The sequence below is a fragment of the Gorilla gorilla genome, chromosome 14, assembly GCF_029281585.2.
Source record: "Gorilla gorilla gorilla isolate KB3781 chromosome 14, NHGRI_mGorGor1-v2.1_pri, whole genome shotgun sequence".
In the NCBI taxonomy this organism is placed as follows: domain Eukaryota; kingdom Metazoa; phylum Chordata; class Mammalia; order Primates; family Hominidae; genus Gorilla; species Gorilla gorilla.
The window spans coordinates 54830134-54845356 of NC_073238.2; the positions used below are offsets into that span (position 1 = coordinate 54830134).

The 15223-nt window shown below is 43.6% G+C and overlaps 1 protein-coding gene across 2 annotated transcripts in view; it reads right to left on the minus strand.

The window, feature by feature from the left end:
* Nucleotides 1–2623: 2623 nt before the first annotated feature.
* The window catches only part of FOXO1 (forkhead box O1), a 110508-nt gene continuing 97908 nt past the window's right edge, over nt 2624–15223 (minus strand). Inside the window, exons 2-3 of one of the 2 annotated variants that reach the window (XM_019039843.4) lie at nt 6799–7794; nt 2624–5982 (exon numbers count right to left, since the gene is read on the minus strand). In XM_019039843.4, coding sequence (XP_018895388.3) covers nt 5764–5982; nt 6799–7794 — 1215 coding nt within the window. In that variant the 3' untranslated portion in view covers nt 2624–5763. Of the gene's footprint in view, nt 5983–6445; nt 7795–15223 lie in introns of those variants that run through there. The other variant, XM_055360021.2, reaches the window with a different exon arrangement.

The following is a 15223-nucleotide window of genomic DNA, read 5'->3' on the forward strand; positions in this document are numbered from 1 at the left end:
AAAAAACAGAAAAACATTGGGGATGAACCAAATAGTTCTCTCACTTATCCTGCAGGGAGATGCTGTCAGAAGCCCCACTACAGAAACATCCCAAGGCCTACTATTACCTAAGATGACACCACTCAGCTGTGCAGGCTTTCTCCCTGACACAGGAAACCATTCGCAGACATTACCTCATCGCTCTAATCTCCTATCAAACCTGTGAGGCAGGTAACAGAAGGTATCCTCAATTTACCTGTGGGGAAATTGCTGCCCAAGCATCAGAGCTTCCCACTCTGCAAACACTGCAAGTGTCCCTGACACCAGCACAGACTAAGAAGTGGGCATCTCTGGCTTATTCTGGGACCAAGTGCTAAACTGCAAATGGACCTCCTCTCTATCCCAATTCATCAGGGGAGAAAAATCTGGTTTAAAATGTGAGCCTTATTCTAAGCAGCTGTCTCATCTAAGGTCATCCGACTTGGGCAGCAATTTTAGTACTTTACAAGCCAAGTATGTTTGCAGAAACTCTAGCAACTACAAGAACACAGCAGGGCTCCTATGCTGCCATCTGCAATATGTTTTTGTAGGAATTCTTTCTCAAAGTTGGTTGTTCGGGGATTTAAGCTCACAGAAGTTAATATGTAAAGGACAAATAACAAGCGACCTTCTTGCTGAAGGATGTAAATCTCTACTTTCCACCAGTGGCTTCCAAGAAAACAAGAGTCACTTTGGGGAGATATGGCGTAAGTAAGGTACTAAAGGCAAGAAATTTCCTTCAGCCTTGGAGTTCGTGGAAATAAGGGGGCCAGGGCCTAGGGGTGGAAAAGTGTCCTGCCGCCAGTCAAGGAAGAAAAGCTGGCCCCAACTGTTTTACTCTGCTTCTTCTAACAGGTGAATGCCTTCTCAGTACAGAGTTCCCTCCTCTCACAGCCACATCACCAAAGCCAAGCACTTGAACAGAAAGCCCCCTCTCCCCGTTGGCTTCAAAAGCTCTCTAGCTTTCGGATGCCCCCACGACACTCCATAGCTTCCTCCCAAGGCCTACGGCTCCACTTCACGTCTGGTTTCCTGATGTATTACCCACCACCACCCAGGACTACTTGTTTTTCTCCTTTATCCCTGCATATAGTTACCTCCCTTTCCAGTCCACTGGGAATTCCATTTTTTTCTAGTTACTTAAACTAAAAAACACCCCAGAGTCTATGATTTGAAAAGTGGACTTGTACCCCAATCCGCTTTTTCCCAATAATTTTCTCAATAAATGTAACTGGTGTAATTTAAGTGTTAAACTATTTCTCACCAAAGCAACTTTTATACCAAAACAACAAACTGTAATAAGGAAACCTACCAGGAATATACCTTCATACACCTGGGCCCAGAATGAGCACCACTAGATGATACAAGGTTTGATGTGTACGTGATGATGTCTGCTTCAGAGACTGCCACTTTTAAACATGGTATAGCCAGCGGAACGGCCCTCCACCTACCTTACCTAACCCACCAACCAGTGTAGTGTCATTGTTATAGGTCACCTGAAACATGGAGAAACAACAGCCAAGGCAAAGGTCTTCCAGTGTGGCCGATTCACAGATCAAGAAACAAGCCTAGGTACACATCCTGATTCTACTATCAGCTCTGGTCACATCAAGGGCCTAGATAACTGTCCAAGGAAGGAAGCCTGTCCGGCTACAAAGTCTAACACCGAGCTCCTCCTATGAGGTCTCCCAGGGAAACCTTCCTGCTATATGTTGCTTATCAATTAATGTAAAACTTGGAAACTGGCCTCAAGTAATGACATTGGATGTGCAGTTTTGTATATATGTGCAGAGTTATGAAAGGCTAGCTGGTTAGAGTTCCTGGGTATAAGCAAGGGGTTTTTCCTCATTTGGACTACATCTACAGTTTTCACACTGAACTGTGCATGAGCCCCAGGGGATGGGGGTAGATACTTTCATCTCTTCTATACATTAGGCCTCTGGCTATCACGTCTTTTAAAGAAAGGGTTTCCACTTCCAAAAGTGGGTAAATTTTAAAATACTCTGAAAGTGGGATGGACCCTCAGTGTCTACACAGATAAACAGAATAATATTTTTCCTTGCTTCTCCAGCTCATTCACTTGTCTGGTCAGAAAGTCAGAAGTTAGGAGAAAGTGGGCTTCACAATGATTTTAAAATGCATCTTAACCATCTTAATCTAATCCTGGCTCATTCCTCAGACATCTTCTGAAAAGAGCAAACATAAACTTCCCACCTACAGCCACTTAAAGGAGGGCTAATCCTCCCCCTTCAGCAAGGTGTGCAGTAGTGACTGGAGGAGCACTTATGACCTTAGCCATGGGGTTCTGCCACTCCATCCACCGCATCTGCTCTGTGACCTCCTAGCCAGACCCTCCTAACTTGCCCTCAAGGTGTTTTTACCTTTAGCAGAGTCTGTTCTGACATAAGACTTAATATGCCTAGTAATTACTGAACCGGATGTACTTTCAGACATTCCAAAGATGAAGTATTCCAGGATTGTTATCAAGGATTGTACTTGTTCCCCATCTCAGGGGACTATGGTTTGGTCCCAGAGGGGCTGTTCCCCTTTTCCTCCAAAGGAAATACCAGATTTGAACCAATGACAACATTGTGGCTGACAAGACTTAACTCAAGTATTTAATAGCTGCACAAAAAAATTCCTAATAAAGAGCTTATTCTGCATAATTAGAAAAGAAAGACACCAAGCCATTTAAACATAATTTATGTACATTTATGGCTTTATACAATTATAGCAAAGATTGTTCTTGTGTCTGTAAGTACATCAACATCATCAGGCACTTCTCAGAGTATCGGAACAAGAACGTGGAATCTGCACTGTTACTAAACTCGGGTAGCGAAATGCAGGAGGCATGACTACATCCTGATGGGACTTACATGGCCACCCCTGGCCACACTGCCAGGCTGTGCCCACCTCAAGGAGAGGCCAACTGTAATGCCAGGCTGGTCTGTTCGCATAAACCACAATACATTTTTTTTAATGAATGATTATTCCCAAACTAAAACCAGAAAAGAAACTTCTCTTTTAAAATTAGTTATAAATTAAGAACTCTTAGGAGCTTGAATGTAAGAATTTTAAGTTGGGGCTGGGGTTATTGGTAGCATATATCCAGCAGTTGAACAAGTCCAATTTGTATATCGTTGGAGAATGATTTCCATTTTAAGCGTCCTTATCCTCTTCTTGGGATGTTCCATTGATTTACTGCTCACTGGGATACATGTGCTCATTTAGACTTTGTCAGTTTGTCAAAGCAGAACTTTCCAAGTAATACATCTATTACCTAAATATATTCCATACGTCTATATTACGGAAACGATACATCTTTATATTTAAAATATCTGAATAGCTCTATAATACAATATGCTTTTAATAACAGTACAAACCAGAGAAAATAAATCAAACAAGGCTGCATAGGTGATATCATTTGCACATTTCACAAAGCAATCATGTACAATAACTGATATATACTCATTACTCCAGAAAGTCAGTATTCTTACAGGAAAAAAACTACCAGAGGCCACATAATGTTTGCTTTCCAGACAGACCAGATGCCTTTCCCTGGACTTCACTGTTCTCAGAGAGCTACCAAGGATTCATGACACGATTTCAACACACAATGGGGGCTTGGGGGAGGTATAATTACCCAGACTCAGGAGGAAGATACATTTTCCTAAGAGCTACTCTATGAAGTAGTAAGATTTTAACAGTGATTTTGGCTGTAGTTGCCTCTTTAATGAACAAATGGGGGCTCTGAGGTTCCTTGTATTATGATGCAGTAATGGCATGGGAGGAAAGTGACAGTACGTAGTAATAGAAATGAGTACACAAGTACTTTGGCACCAAGTTCAGTTACATACCCGGGAGGCTGTGCTTAAAGGAACTTGGGTTTCTAAAACCAGCTATGTCTTGGAGTGCCCCAAAATGAGGATGATAGAGTGGTGGCTGTTCAATGAATCTTCAAAAAAATGATCATCACAGTGGGAAGCTTACAATAGAGCTGGCTTACTGTAGGAAATCTTATCAGGAACACTTGTGTTCTTGTTAAACATTTAGGAAATACCAAGCCAATAAAGATGCAATTAACATACAAGACAAAGCAAGTGTGATGTGGGCTATATACAGAAAAATTAGATCCTTCTCAAGAACACAAGAGGAACAGTGCTGTGCACCTGTTCTCTTCATTGTGATGACTTTGGGCTTTCCACATGACTTGAAAATACTGATGGACTAAATAGGACACAAAGCCAGTTAATTTGGTCTGTCAGTTACAGGTAATTGGAAAGTAATAAAACATAATGATAGGAATTACAGTTTAGGTTGCTACAGGCTAAAGAAATTTTCAAATTCTTAAGCCAAGGCTTTTAACATAATCTCAATGCACAACTTACAGCTGGTTTTCAAATAAATCTCCCCAATTTTTAAGTAAGTTCTATTCCATTTGCTACCCATCTGAACTTATGAACACAAATTCTACAAACCACTCAAGTCCCATTTTTAAATTCCCTCCTTCCACTTAAACTTCCACAGTGTGCTAAGTAATCTAATCTGCAGGGCAGAAGGGAGAATGGGATGAAGTATGAGTGTTGACATAATTCCTCAAGGCAGAACTACAAAACCAACCTCCACCTGGACTGAAACAAGAGCAAAGAATTATGAGGGGAAACTTTTGCTAAAGCTCAACTCAAAACGGTGAAGTGGATCAAAATCCCTCGTTTGACAAAGGACCATTGCTTTAGATGCAGATCTCCCTTTTCTGATCTACAAACATTATGAGGCCTCCCAGGACTACAGAGGTCTCTAGAGAAGACTTGATGCTATGCAGTACGCATAGTTCAGTAGAAGCAGATGAAATTTCTTTAAAATACATACATAAAAACATATTAAGTTATCCTAAATAAGAAACGCAAAGTGTCCATAACTATACATCACTTTCCTGCCCAAACAGGGCCTGAAACGTTGAATATGCAAGTACTAATTACAATGATTTAAGATTAGTCAGAAACATCACTAAGTAGCATCCCAAAGTGTACAAACCAGTTAAGCATGTATAAAATTAGTACTAATCCAGTTAGAATACAAAATGAAAATTATGAATGCTGCCCCAAATACCTGTGGTTCCACAAAATTTACAAGCCAACTATGTAACAAAGTAGACTCTAGTTTTAAGAAAACATTATTACAGTTCAATATCTATTCCAAAAATGTTAAGTCCCAACAATAACATCAAAAATCATTTATCTGGAAATTAGAACCATTTAAATGTTTGTACAAATTTGCAAATAACAAAATAAACAAAAAAAAAATAGAAAAGACCTGTACAAAGCTGGCATTTAATCTTTTTTTTCCAAAAGTTTAACAAGTCCATTAATTGAGCAGATTGATAACAGGTTACTTGGTTCTCACGTGAATTCTGTGGCAACGTGAACAGGTCCAAGGCTGTTCAATGGAGATGCAGAATGGAGATTCAGTTCTTTGTGATCCGTCAGTTCCGCAGAAAACAGGTAGTACAAACAAAAGTTTAACTTATCAAGACATGAGACCCATCACAGTATTACAAAAAGAGTATAAACTTTCCTTGGACCAACTGGATATTTAGAAAAACCAAAAACACACACAAATACAATCTGTATCTACTGCTTATATACAAAACTTGAAAGCACACCAGGATCTGAAAATCTTTTCTGCAATTATATGGTGTAGTGAGTTTGGCACTTCATTGTAATGAAATTTCCAATGGCACAGTCCTTATCTACAGCAGCACATAACCTGCACACATTGGGCAAACATCCTGTACAGGAAAAATGTCTTTGCTGCCAAGTCTGACGAAAGGAAAAAAGGAGGGTTTTTTTTTTTGTTTTTTTTTTTTTTAACCAAGAAAACTAAAAGGGAGTTGGTGAAAGACATCTTTGGACTGCTTCTCTCAGTTCCTGCTGTCAGACAATCTGAAGTACTTTTAAGTGTAACCTAGGAAAAAACACATACGCACACACAATGAAAATATAGCCAAATTAAAATCAATTCAACTTAACATGTTAAGAGTGACAGACATACTTAGGGGCAAAAAGCTAGAGCTTTCTCAAAACAGCTCTAAAATCATTCAATGGGGAAAATTCTACTTTACAAAAAACCCTTCAGCATTTGATTTATATCAAATGTATTCATTTATTGAAGAGCTACTAAAAAAGATGCAGCCATCGAACTGTCAAAAAGAAATTTTTAAAGCAGTTAAAGGAAGCTTCCTTCTGTGTAAGCTCAGAAGGAAAACTGTAAGCTGCAAAAAGGACAGAGAATGAATGATAAAAGATCCCTCTCTGCAAGGGGCAGTCAGTTGACATCAAAGATGTGCTAACCATGGCAAGTTACTGTGTTCCTCGCTTTTAAGTTCTATTTTTCAAAAGGTCTTTTGATATTGGGGTGAACTTACCTGCTCACTAACCCTCAGCCTGACACCCAGCTATGTGTCGTTGTCTTGACACTGTGTGGGAAGCTTTGGTTGGGCAACACATTGTCAAAGTTAAAATCCAATGTATCTCCATCCATGAGGTCATTCCGAATGATGGATTCCATGTCACAGTCTAAGCGCTCAATGAACATGCCATCCAAGTCACTTGGGAGCTTCTCCTGGTGGAGAAGGCCCATTCTGCCATAGCCATTGCAGCTACTCACAGAGGAGTAGCCCCCCAGGGCACTCATCTGCATGGGGTGGGGCAGAGGCACTTGTACAGGTGTCTTCACTTGGGTCAGGCGGTTCATACCCGAGGTGTGGGGCATGGTGCTTACCGTGTGGGGCAGGGGACGCCCGTTAACTGCAGATGTCTGCTGAGCATGTCCAGGGTGGGTATGGGAGCTGGGATTCATCATTTTGTTATGAGATGCCTGGCTGCCATAGGTTGACATGACCGAATTAGGGCCCATCATGACGTTCTGGCCCAGAACCCGGCTGTTGGGTTGGGCTACCCCAGGATCAACTGGTGTCATAATGTCATTATGGGGAGGAGAGTCAGAAGTCAGCAACTCCTTCAAGAGTCCAGGCGCACAGTTATACTGACTCATACCTCCATAACTCGACTTATTGTCCTGAAGTGTTTGTATAGGCATCTGGGGCAAAGGGCTCATGCTGGATTGGCCATATGTATATTTTTGGTAGTTTGGGCTGGGTGAATTCAAACTGGTGTTTGGTGGCGCAAACGAGTAGCACGGCGTCTGCTGCATCATGGTGCCAGGTGAGGACTGGGTCGAAACAGTTAATGATGTTGGTGATGAGAGAAGGTTGAGATTATCCAAAAGATTTTCCATGTTTTCGGGATTGCTTATCTCAGACAGACTGGGTAAAGTAGAGGTCATCTTTGCGGCAGATGGCGGGTACACCATAGAATGCACATCCCCTTCTCCAAGATCATCCTGTTCGGTCATAATGGGTGAGAGTCTCCCACTAATAGTACTAGCATTTGAGCTAGTTCGAGGGCGAAATGTACTCCAGTTATCAAAGTCATCATTGCTGTGAGAGCCAGGGCTTGCAGGCCATTTGGAAAACTGTGATCCAGGGCTGTCCCCAGCACCCTCCTGGCCAGACTGGAGAGATGCTTTCTTCTTGGCAGCTCGGCTTCGGCTCTTAGCAAATTTACTGTTGTTGTCCATGGATGCAGCTCTTCTCCTAGGAGATTTCCCGCTCTTGCCACCCTCTGGATTGAGCATCCACCAAGAACTTTTTCCAGTTCCTTCATTCTGCACACGAATGAACTTGCTGTGTAGGGACAGATTATGACGAATTGAATTCTGTAAGGCAAAACATCTTATTAGAAGTACAATACTTCTCTGCTTGCAAAACTTCCTATTCTACATGTATTACATGGAAAACAAGTAAAAAATCTTAAGAGTGTGTGCTACAGATTTCCATCTGAACAGTCCTAATGGCTCTGAAGCCACTACAAAAGATCTCAAATAGCACAGGAATAAATAGTATCTTATCTTAAAAACAATATCTGTGGCTGGGTGCGGTGGCTCACGCCTATAATCCTAGCACTTTGCGAGGCCCAGGCAGGCGGATCATGAGATCAGGAGATGAAGAGCATCCTGGCTAACACAGTGAAACCCCATCTCTTCTAAAAATACAAAAAATTAGCCAGGCGTGGTGGTGCAAACCTGTAGTCCCAGCTACTCGGGAGGCTGGGGCAGGAGAATGGCGTGAACCTGGGAGGCGGAGCTTGCAGTGAGGCGAGATCGTGCCACTGCACTCCAGCCTGGGAGACAGAGTGAGACTCGGTCTCAAAAAAAAAAAAAAAAAAAAAAAATTCTATATCTTAATTTAATGAAGGGACAAAATTTAATAAAAAGTATTGTAAATACCTTCTTTTATACAGCTATATTTTATGGAAAAATCAAAGGAATTGGTTTTAATAACCGCTTAAATTTTGCTTAGCTACAATAGTAGTACTCTGTATCAAAGTGCTATCAAAAACCCCTTCCATTCTACTATCCTTAAAACTACTGCCAATTCTCTTCAGTTTGAACCTGTGCCATTTACATAAAGAAGTTTTATATTACTGGGCCCACATACAGAAACAAAAAAGACAAAAGAATATAGAATATATAGAATATAGAATATAGGCCAGGCATGGTGGCTCACACCTATAATCCCAGCACTGTAGGACGCCAAGGCAGGCAGATCACCTGAGGTCAGGAGTTCAAGACCAGCCTAGCCAACATGGTGAAACCCCATGTCTACTAAAAATACAAAAATTAGTCGGGTGTGGTGGCAGGCGCCAGTAATCCCAGCTACTTGGCAGGCTGAGGCAGGAGAAGGAGACTGCGGTGAGCTGAGATCACTCCAGCCTGGGCGACAAGAGTTAAACACTCTGTCGCCAAAAAAAAAAAAAAAAAAAAAAGAATATAGAAATATAGAGCTGATCAAGAATTAAAGGCCCCCAAATTAATAAGACTTGGATTCATTCACACCTTTAAAGCCCATTAAGCAAATACAAGTGAATGTAAGGAAAACAGAGTCATTGCTTTTGTATTTGAGAAAGCTGACCTGCCAGAAGAAATTTTTTTTTAATTTAAGTAGTGCCCCTACCCTCCAGTTCTACCAATGACCAGTAGTATGAGCAGGATGCACCAACTAACTCCATGACACACCTCCACGTAGCCAGGGGCTACACTGTCCAAACAGACAACCTGGGATGGGAAGAAATGACAGAGAATGCAAAGAGCTCTAACACTCAAGCTACCGCAGCTTCATAACTAATCATGCCATGTTTATCATCCCTAGGCCAACTAGGGAAGAAAAACCAACAATTTTTCTTTTGAGTACTTCCTGGGTGGCTCTGCTACTTACTTACCTAGGTGACCTTGGGAAGCTGCCTAGCCCCTAATGTGTCTTAAGTTTCCTCACCTATAAAGCAGGGATAAATTACAGAGCCTTATCAGGGTTGTCACATGTACTAAATGAGATACATAAAAATGCTCAGTGGTGCCTGGCATGTAAGCAGTCACCATGAAGGGAATATTAGACCCCAACTTAGAATAGTGGTATCCTGCACCCTCAAAGTCCTGCTTCTCTATTCCTATTCAGTGTGGTATGTATAGGAGCTTAGAAGTAGTACAGATACAAACCCACAACTGCAAATATATGGTGAAAGGGGCCAGAGGTGGTCTCTCCAAGTTTCAGCAGAAACACCAGAGCCAGGCTGCAGATGAGAAAGCCATGGTTTGATTCACCTCCTCTACAACACATGGTAAGATGGCGTTCCGGGGAGGCCGTGGGACACGTGGAAAAGGAGACGAGGGAAACGCTGTGAGCTCCCCAGGAGGAAGGGCCTTGTCTTATAGCTTCTGGCCCCCAGCACAGTACAGGGCACACAGCCACTACACCTTGTTCATTCAGCAGCCTCTTTCCTCAGAGGTCTGCTCCCAAGGAGTGGGATTCTGGGTGCCCTAAGACCCTGGAATGTGCACAGTCTCCCAGCTTTCTTGGCCTCCTCTGCCAACTGGATGCAAGGCTCAGCTGACCATGCCCCCTGCATCTCTGCGGCCCCTCTTCTCAACCACAAAAAGGCTCTGGCTGGATTTGTGGTCACCCAGGGGTGCAGCCACAGCGCCCACATCCTCATGCCATTGACATGGGACGCCCGGGCCCGAGTGCCAACCACTGCGCCTGAGCAGAGCCTCTGCACAGCAGGATGAGGCCTGGCTCCAACACGAACTGGGAGAGAAGTCTTCTCTCATTAAAAGGTGGTAGAAGAGAGAGAATGGAGGGCTCTCACTTTCTAAAGGCAGATGCAAAAGTCAGGGTAAGGCCCAGCAGTCAGGGCTGAGAAATCCACATTTCAAAACGCCCTCTGACTCTCTGTACTGCATTCCGCCTAAAGATTTCAACACAGCAGCTATGTGACAAGCCCTCCTGCCAGAGCATACAGTGAAGTGTGAGAGCGGGGAAGACACCACCGGAGCCCCAGATTCCCGGCTGGAGCGGAGCAGGTGTGTGGTGATGGCAGTGACTGTCTCCTGTTCCCAAGAATCCCCGCCTTCCTCCACACCCAAGATCTACCCTCACCTCGAGACACGCTGTGAGGAGGGCCAGGGGCTTACAGTCGGTACAAGAATCCCTAAAAGAGGCCAGGGAGTACATTTCCCTCCCATCCTATTTCATTCCCCTAAGATCCCCAAATTCCTATGGGAAGGCGCCACACACACACATGCATGCTCACAGAGCCACAGCCTTGTCTGCTGTACCCACCAACCCCAGCCGAACCGAGTTCTTAATTCCTCCTTAAGATCAGCAGGCCCGCACTTGGGGTAGCACTGGAATGCAGCCCTGCAGTCTGACCCTGACATTTTCTATACACTGGAAGTCCAGGCATTTGCACAATATTCCATCATGACAGTTTTGTTCTTTGAACACAATAGACACACAGATAAGCTCCGATGAAATCTCTGGAGGAGAGGAAGCTTGACTCCCGTCCCTGTCACATTTAGTTAATGATAAAGGGGGAAGAAAGATCTTCCCAGATAGAAGCTTCCTGGTTGTTGCATTGACTTGGGGAGAGGGGGTGAAGCTCTCTAACATTCATGATAAGCCTGTCAGATCACTGGCAAGCCCAGCTGGGGGTCATTTTAAAAAAGACTGCAGGAGACATAATAAGGAAATCTTTAAAACATTCAAGAAGCATTCACTAACTCAGGTGGGACATATACTAATTTAGACTTAAAAAAAAAAAAGCCACAGCAGTCTCCTACTTATCAAAACATCATATTACATATTTTTCTAAGAGGACATTTCAGGTCGCTCTTTGAGTAACAGAGCTGTCTCCTAACTTTGCCAACAATTAAAATTTTTTCCGAACAGGAAAAGGTTTGCTGTGCAGGACTTGTTACATAAATTCCTGTTTTTCACACAGCCAGCGGGACATTAAAGAAGCTACGGTTTCTAGGGAGTGGGGTTTGAAAAGGTAAATTTTGTAAAAATGTGTTGCTATTAACGACGTTGTGTCTGCACTCCCCTACTGGCCACAGGAGAGGCTGGATGGAAGAGCAGTTCACCAGAAGGACTTCGCAGCAGAGCCGCGTGGGACTGCTGGGCTCTGAAATATTATGCCCTTGAACTCTCAACAAATATTACCTGAGGACAGAGGCAGGATGTCAGGACAGAGGTTCATGCCCTGTCAATCACTTGCCCAAATCCAGCGTTTCTACATGACGGCACTAGAGAAACACAAGCCAGCCAATCTCCTCTCCACTAGCTTGTTTCTCTGCAGCCCCACTCACAAGCCTCTGCACACACCCCATCTGCCATCTGCATGCCTGGCCACCCCAAGCAGTGCAGCATGTGCTTCCTGGGAAGCCTGACCCAATGAGCTCCACAGATGGGGGAGTCGGGGAACCCCAACATGGTGTACTTGCTTGTTCAACCTGCTCTGCCGGCTGTTCTATGTTCAGATTCTGAGTTCCTTAAAGAGCAAATGGGCTAAAGCTTGTCTTTAATTTCTAATGTCATAGCCTCAATAACTGTTTGTTGCTTGACCCCCAAAAAAATTACAAGGAAGATATGGTGTCTTACACACTACACATCTTTTAACCATCCATTTGAGTACCAATTCATGTCAACTAACATTTACTGGAAACTATTTTGTGGAAGGAGTAGTGAAAGACATGAAGGAATGAGACACAGAACATGCCCTCCAGAAGCTTTTGATCTACCTGGGAAGAAAATAAGTACATGTAAAGAGCCACTTAATAGGACGACACAACCCACAGACTGTCCAGGAACACGGACCTTTTCTCTCCAAAGGCTGCCACCCTGCCCTCCATGCCCCAGCTTCTGTCTCAGCCCAACTGTCCCCTCCAGAAGCATTTCTTGATGACCTCATCCCATCCTGCAGCTCTAACATGGGACCTTACTTACTCACCCCTCTTTATGATTCCACTATGTCTGATCCCTGGGGCGGTGGGGGGGCATGCCTGACTTCCCACTACACTGTGAGCTGCTCAAGTGAGCACAGGGACCTTTGTCTGTCTTCTTGTACACTGTATCCTCACAGCACCAACACCATATGGGCACTCAAGTATCTGTTGAACAGATTAGTATTTCCTACATTTACAAGGCTGGTGCAAAGATTAAATGAGATAGTATGCGTGGAAAGGCTTACCTTAACCTCTATTAGCTAATGTTACTGTTATCACTACTGGCATAACAGCATCCATAAAATAACATATGTCTGTGTTTTACAGACCTATGTATGTCATAAACATTAGTCTTATTTCTTTATAACCACACGCTGCACTGCTCTCACTTAACATGAGGCTTTTTTATATGTTAATTACTGGAAAGATCGACTGGTTTGGGAAAAACAGTTCATTTTTCTCTTGACACTAGATATTGCCTCAGAACTGATTCAAATACTAAGGTGAAACTGTCAGTGCCCTGGTCAGCCAATGTCACTAGAATATTTAAGTCTTCTCAAGGTGCTGCAGCCAAGCCACATGTGCAGGCATCACACATTGCTGGGGCCAGGGGCCTCCGAGCTCTGGACACAGCCAGCATGTGCAGAGCAGCAGCAGGGGTTGGCAGAGCAGGGACCTCAACAGGCCAATTGGGAAGCTCCATGAAGGATGGTTCTGATGTTCTGTCTCTGTGGCTGGAAGAAGTGAGGTGCTGAGGCTGGTCCCCAGAGACCCCTGAGGACACATGCCCTCCCTAGGATGCTCCCAGACCCACTGTCTAAGGCAATCATCAGCCACTGAAGTGCAGGATGAAATCTTTACAACTTTCATTGACTTTAATTTTTTTTTTTTTTTTTTTAAAGATAGAGTCTCACTCTGTTGCCCAGGCTGGAGTGCAGTGGCTTGATCTTGGCTCACTGCAACCTCTGCCTCCCAAGTTCAAGCGATTCTCCTGCCTCAGCCTCCTGAGTAGCTGGGATTACAGGCACCTGTCACCACGCCTGGCTAATTATTTGTATTTTTAGTACAGGCGGGGTTTCACCATGTTGGCCAGGCTGGTCTCGAACTCCTGACCTCGTGATCTGCCTGCCTCAGTCTCCACAAAGCGCTGGGATTGCAGGCGTGAGCCACCGTGCCTGGCCTACTTTAAATTTTTTATCTCATTCTTTTAAAATTCTTATTTGTGAATGTATTATATAATATACACAATATATTTAAAGTGTATAAACAAATACATGTTTTATCAAAAAGGGTATGTGATTTTTTTAATAAAAACCATTTACAGACCACTAGTCAGTCTATCACAGTAGCCTTCTAGGAGCCTGAAGGCCCCAATAAAGATGATCAAGTGAGCAGAACTAGCTCTAAATCAAGTCTAGGTTGACTTTGCCCCCGTCCCTCAAGACTGGGTTGAAAAAAGAGACCTGGTCCCACCCTCTGCTTGCAGCTCTCTGCCTCCTAAGAGCTGAGCCTGGCTGCCTTCCCAGCCACTTCTCTTCACCCTGGCCTGGACTCTCACATCCCCAACTCCTGTCTTCCAACGTGAGCTGCCAGTTGACATGCATCTAGCCTGTCCCTCGGCCTATATGAAGACCACCACCTGTCAGCCAGGGGTCTCCACATCACTGCTACATTCTACATTTCTTTCTGCTTGGCAGTTCTATGATTACCCTGGTCTTTATATTTAACCAAAAATAATGCAAAACCTCAACTTAAGGCTGAATACACCTTGCTCATGAAACCCTTAGATGGCCTTCATACCCCGGGTTTTATATTTTTATATTTATTTTATAGTTTATTATATAAACTATGTATTTTATAGTTTACTGCTGTCAATACATCTCATTCCATCCTTGCAACAGCCCTATAAGGCAGGTATTACTGGCTTCACTTTAGAAATGGAAAAGGAAAAATTAAGACTCAGAAAATGATCTGTCCAGTTAGGGCTCAAAGCAAAGCTCTGTGATTCTACCTGCAACCCCACTGCTGGCTGAAAAAACTATCCCCTTGGCTTCACCACTGTTAAGAAGAATCAAAGGAACATACTTAAGGCTGAGGTTACTTGTGTGCACCTTGAGGGAGCAGAAATAATTCTGCTTACTAGTTTACAAAGCTCATTTTCTGCCTTAACAGGTGATAAATTTACACAATGTGAGCGGGCGTGGTGGCTCACACCTGTAATCCTGGCACTCTGGGAGGCTGAGGAGGGCAGATCACAAGATCAGGAGTTCAAGACCAGCCTGGGCAATATGGTGAAACCCCATCTCTACTAAAGATACAAAAATTAGCTGGGCATGGTGGCGGGCACCTGTAGTCCCAGGTACTCGGGAGACTGAGGCAGGAGAATCACTTGAACCTGGGAGGCAGAGGTTGCAGTGAGCCGAGATCGCGCCACTGCACTCTAGCCTGGGCAACAGAGCGAGACTCCGTCTTAAAAAAAAAAAAAAAAAAAATTTACACAGTGTGATTTGCTTTTATTCTAGTGGGTTCTTCTTTATGGCAGGAATCCATAGCAGCTGAAGCGTGCATTTCAGATGTGAGCATCATCCTAGGGAAAACCTGTGGGGACTCACAGGGAAAGCGGAAAGGTCCCCAGAGACCCCCAGCTACCTAGAACTGCCCACCACCCCGCGTGAAGGTGTGAGCAACAGCCACCAAATCCAACATAAAGAACTTCACACTCAGAAACTGGAACATATGATTAAATGAACTCATTGTCCCAGAAATTCTAGAAATTCTTTCAAAATGCTAGACAAACTAGATTTTT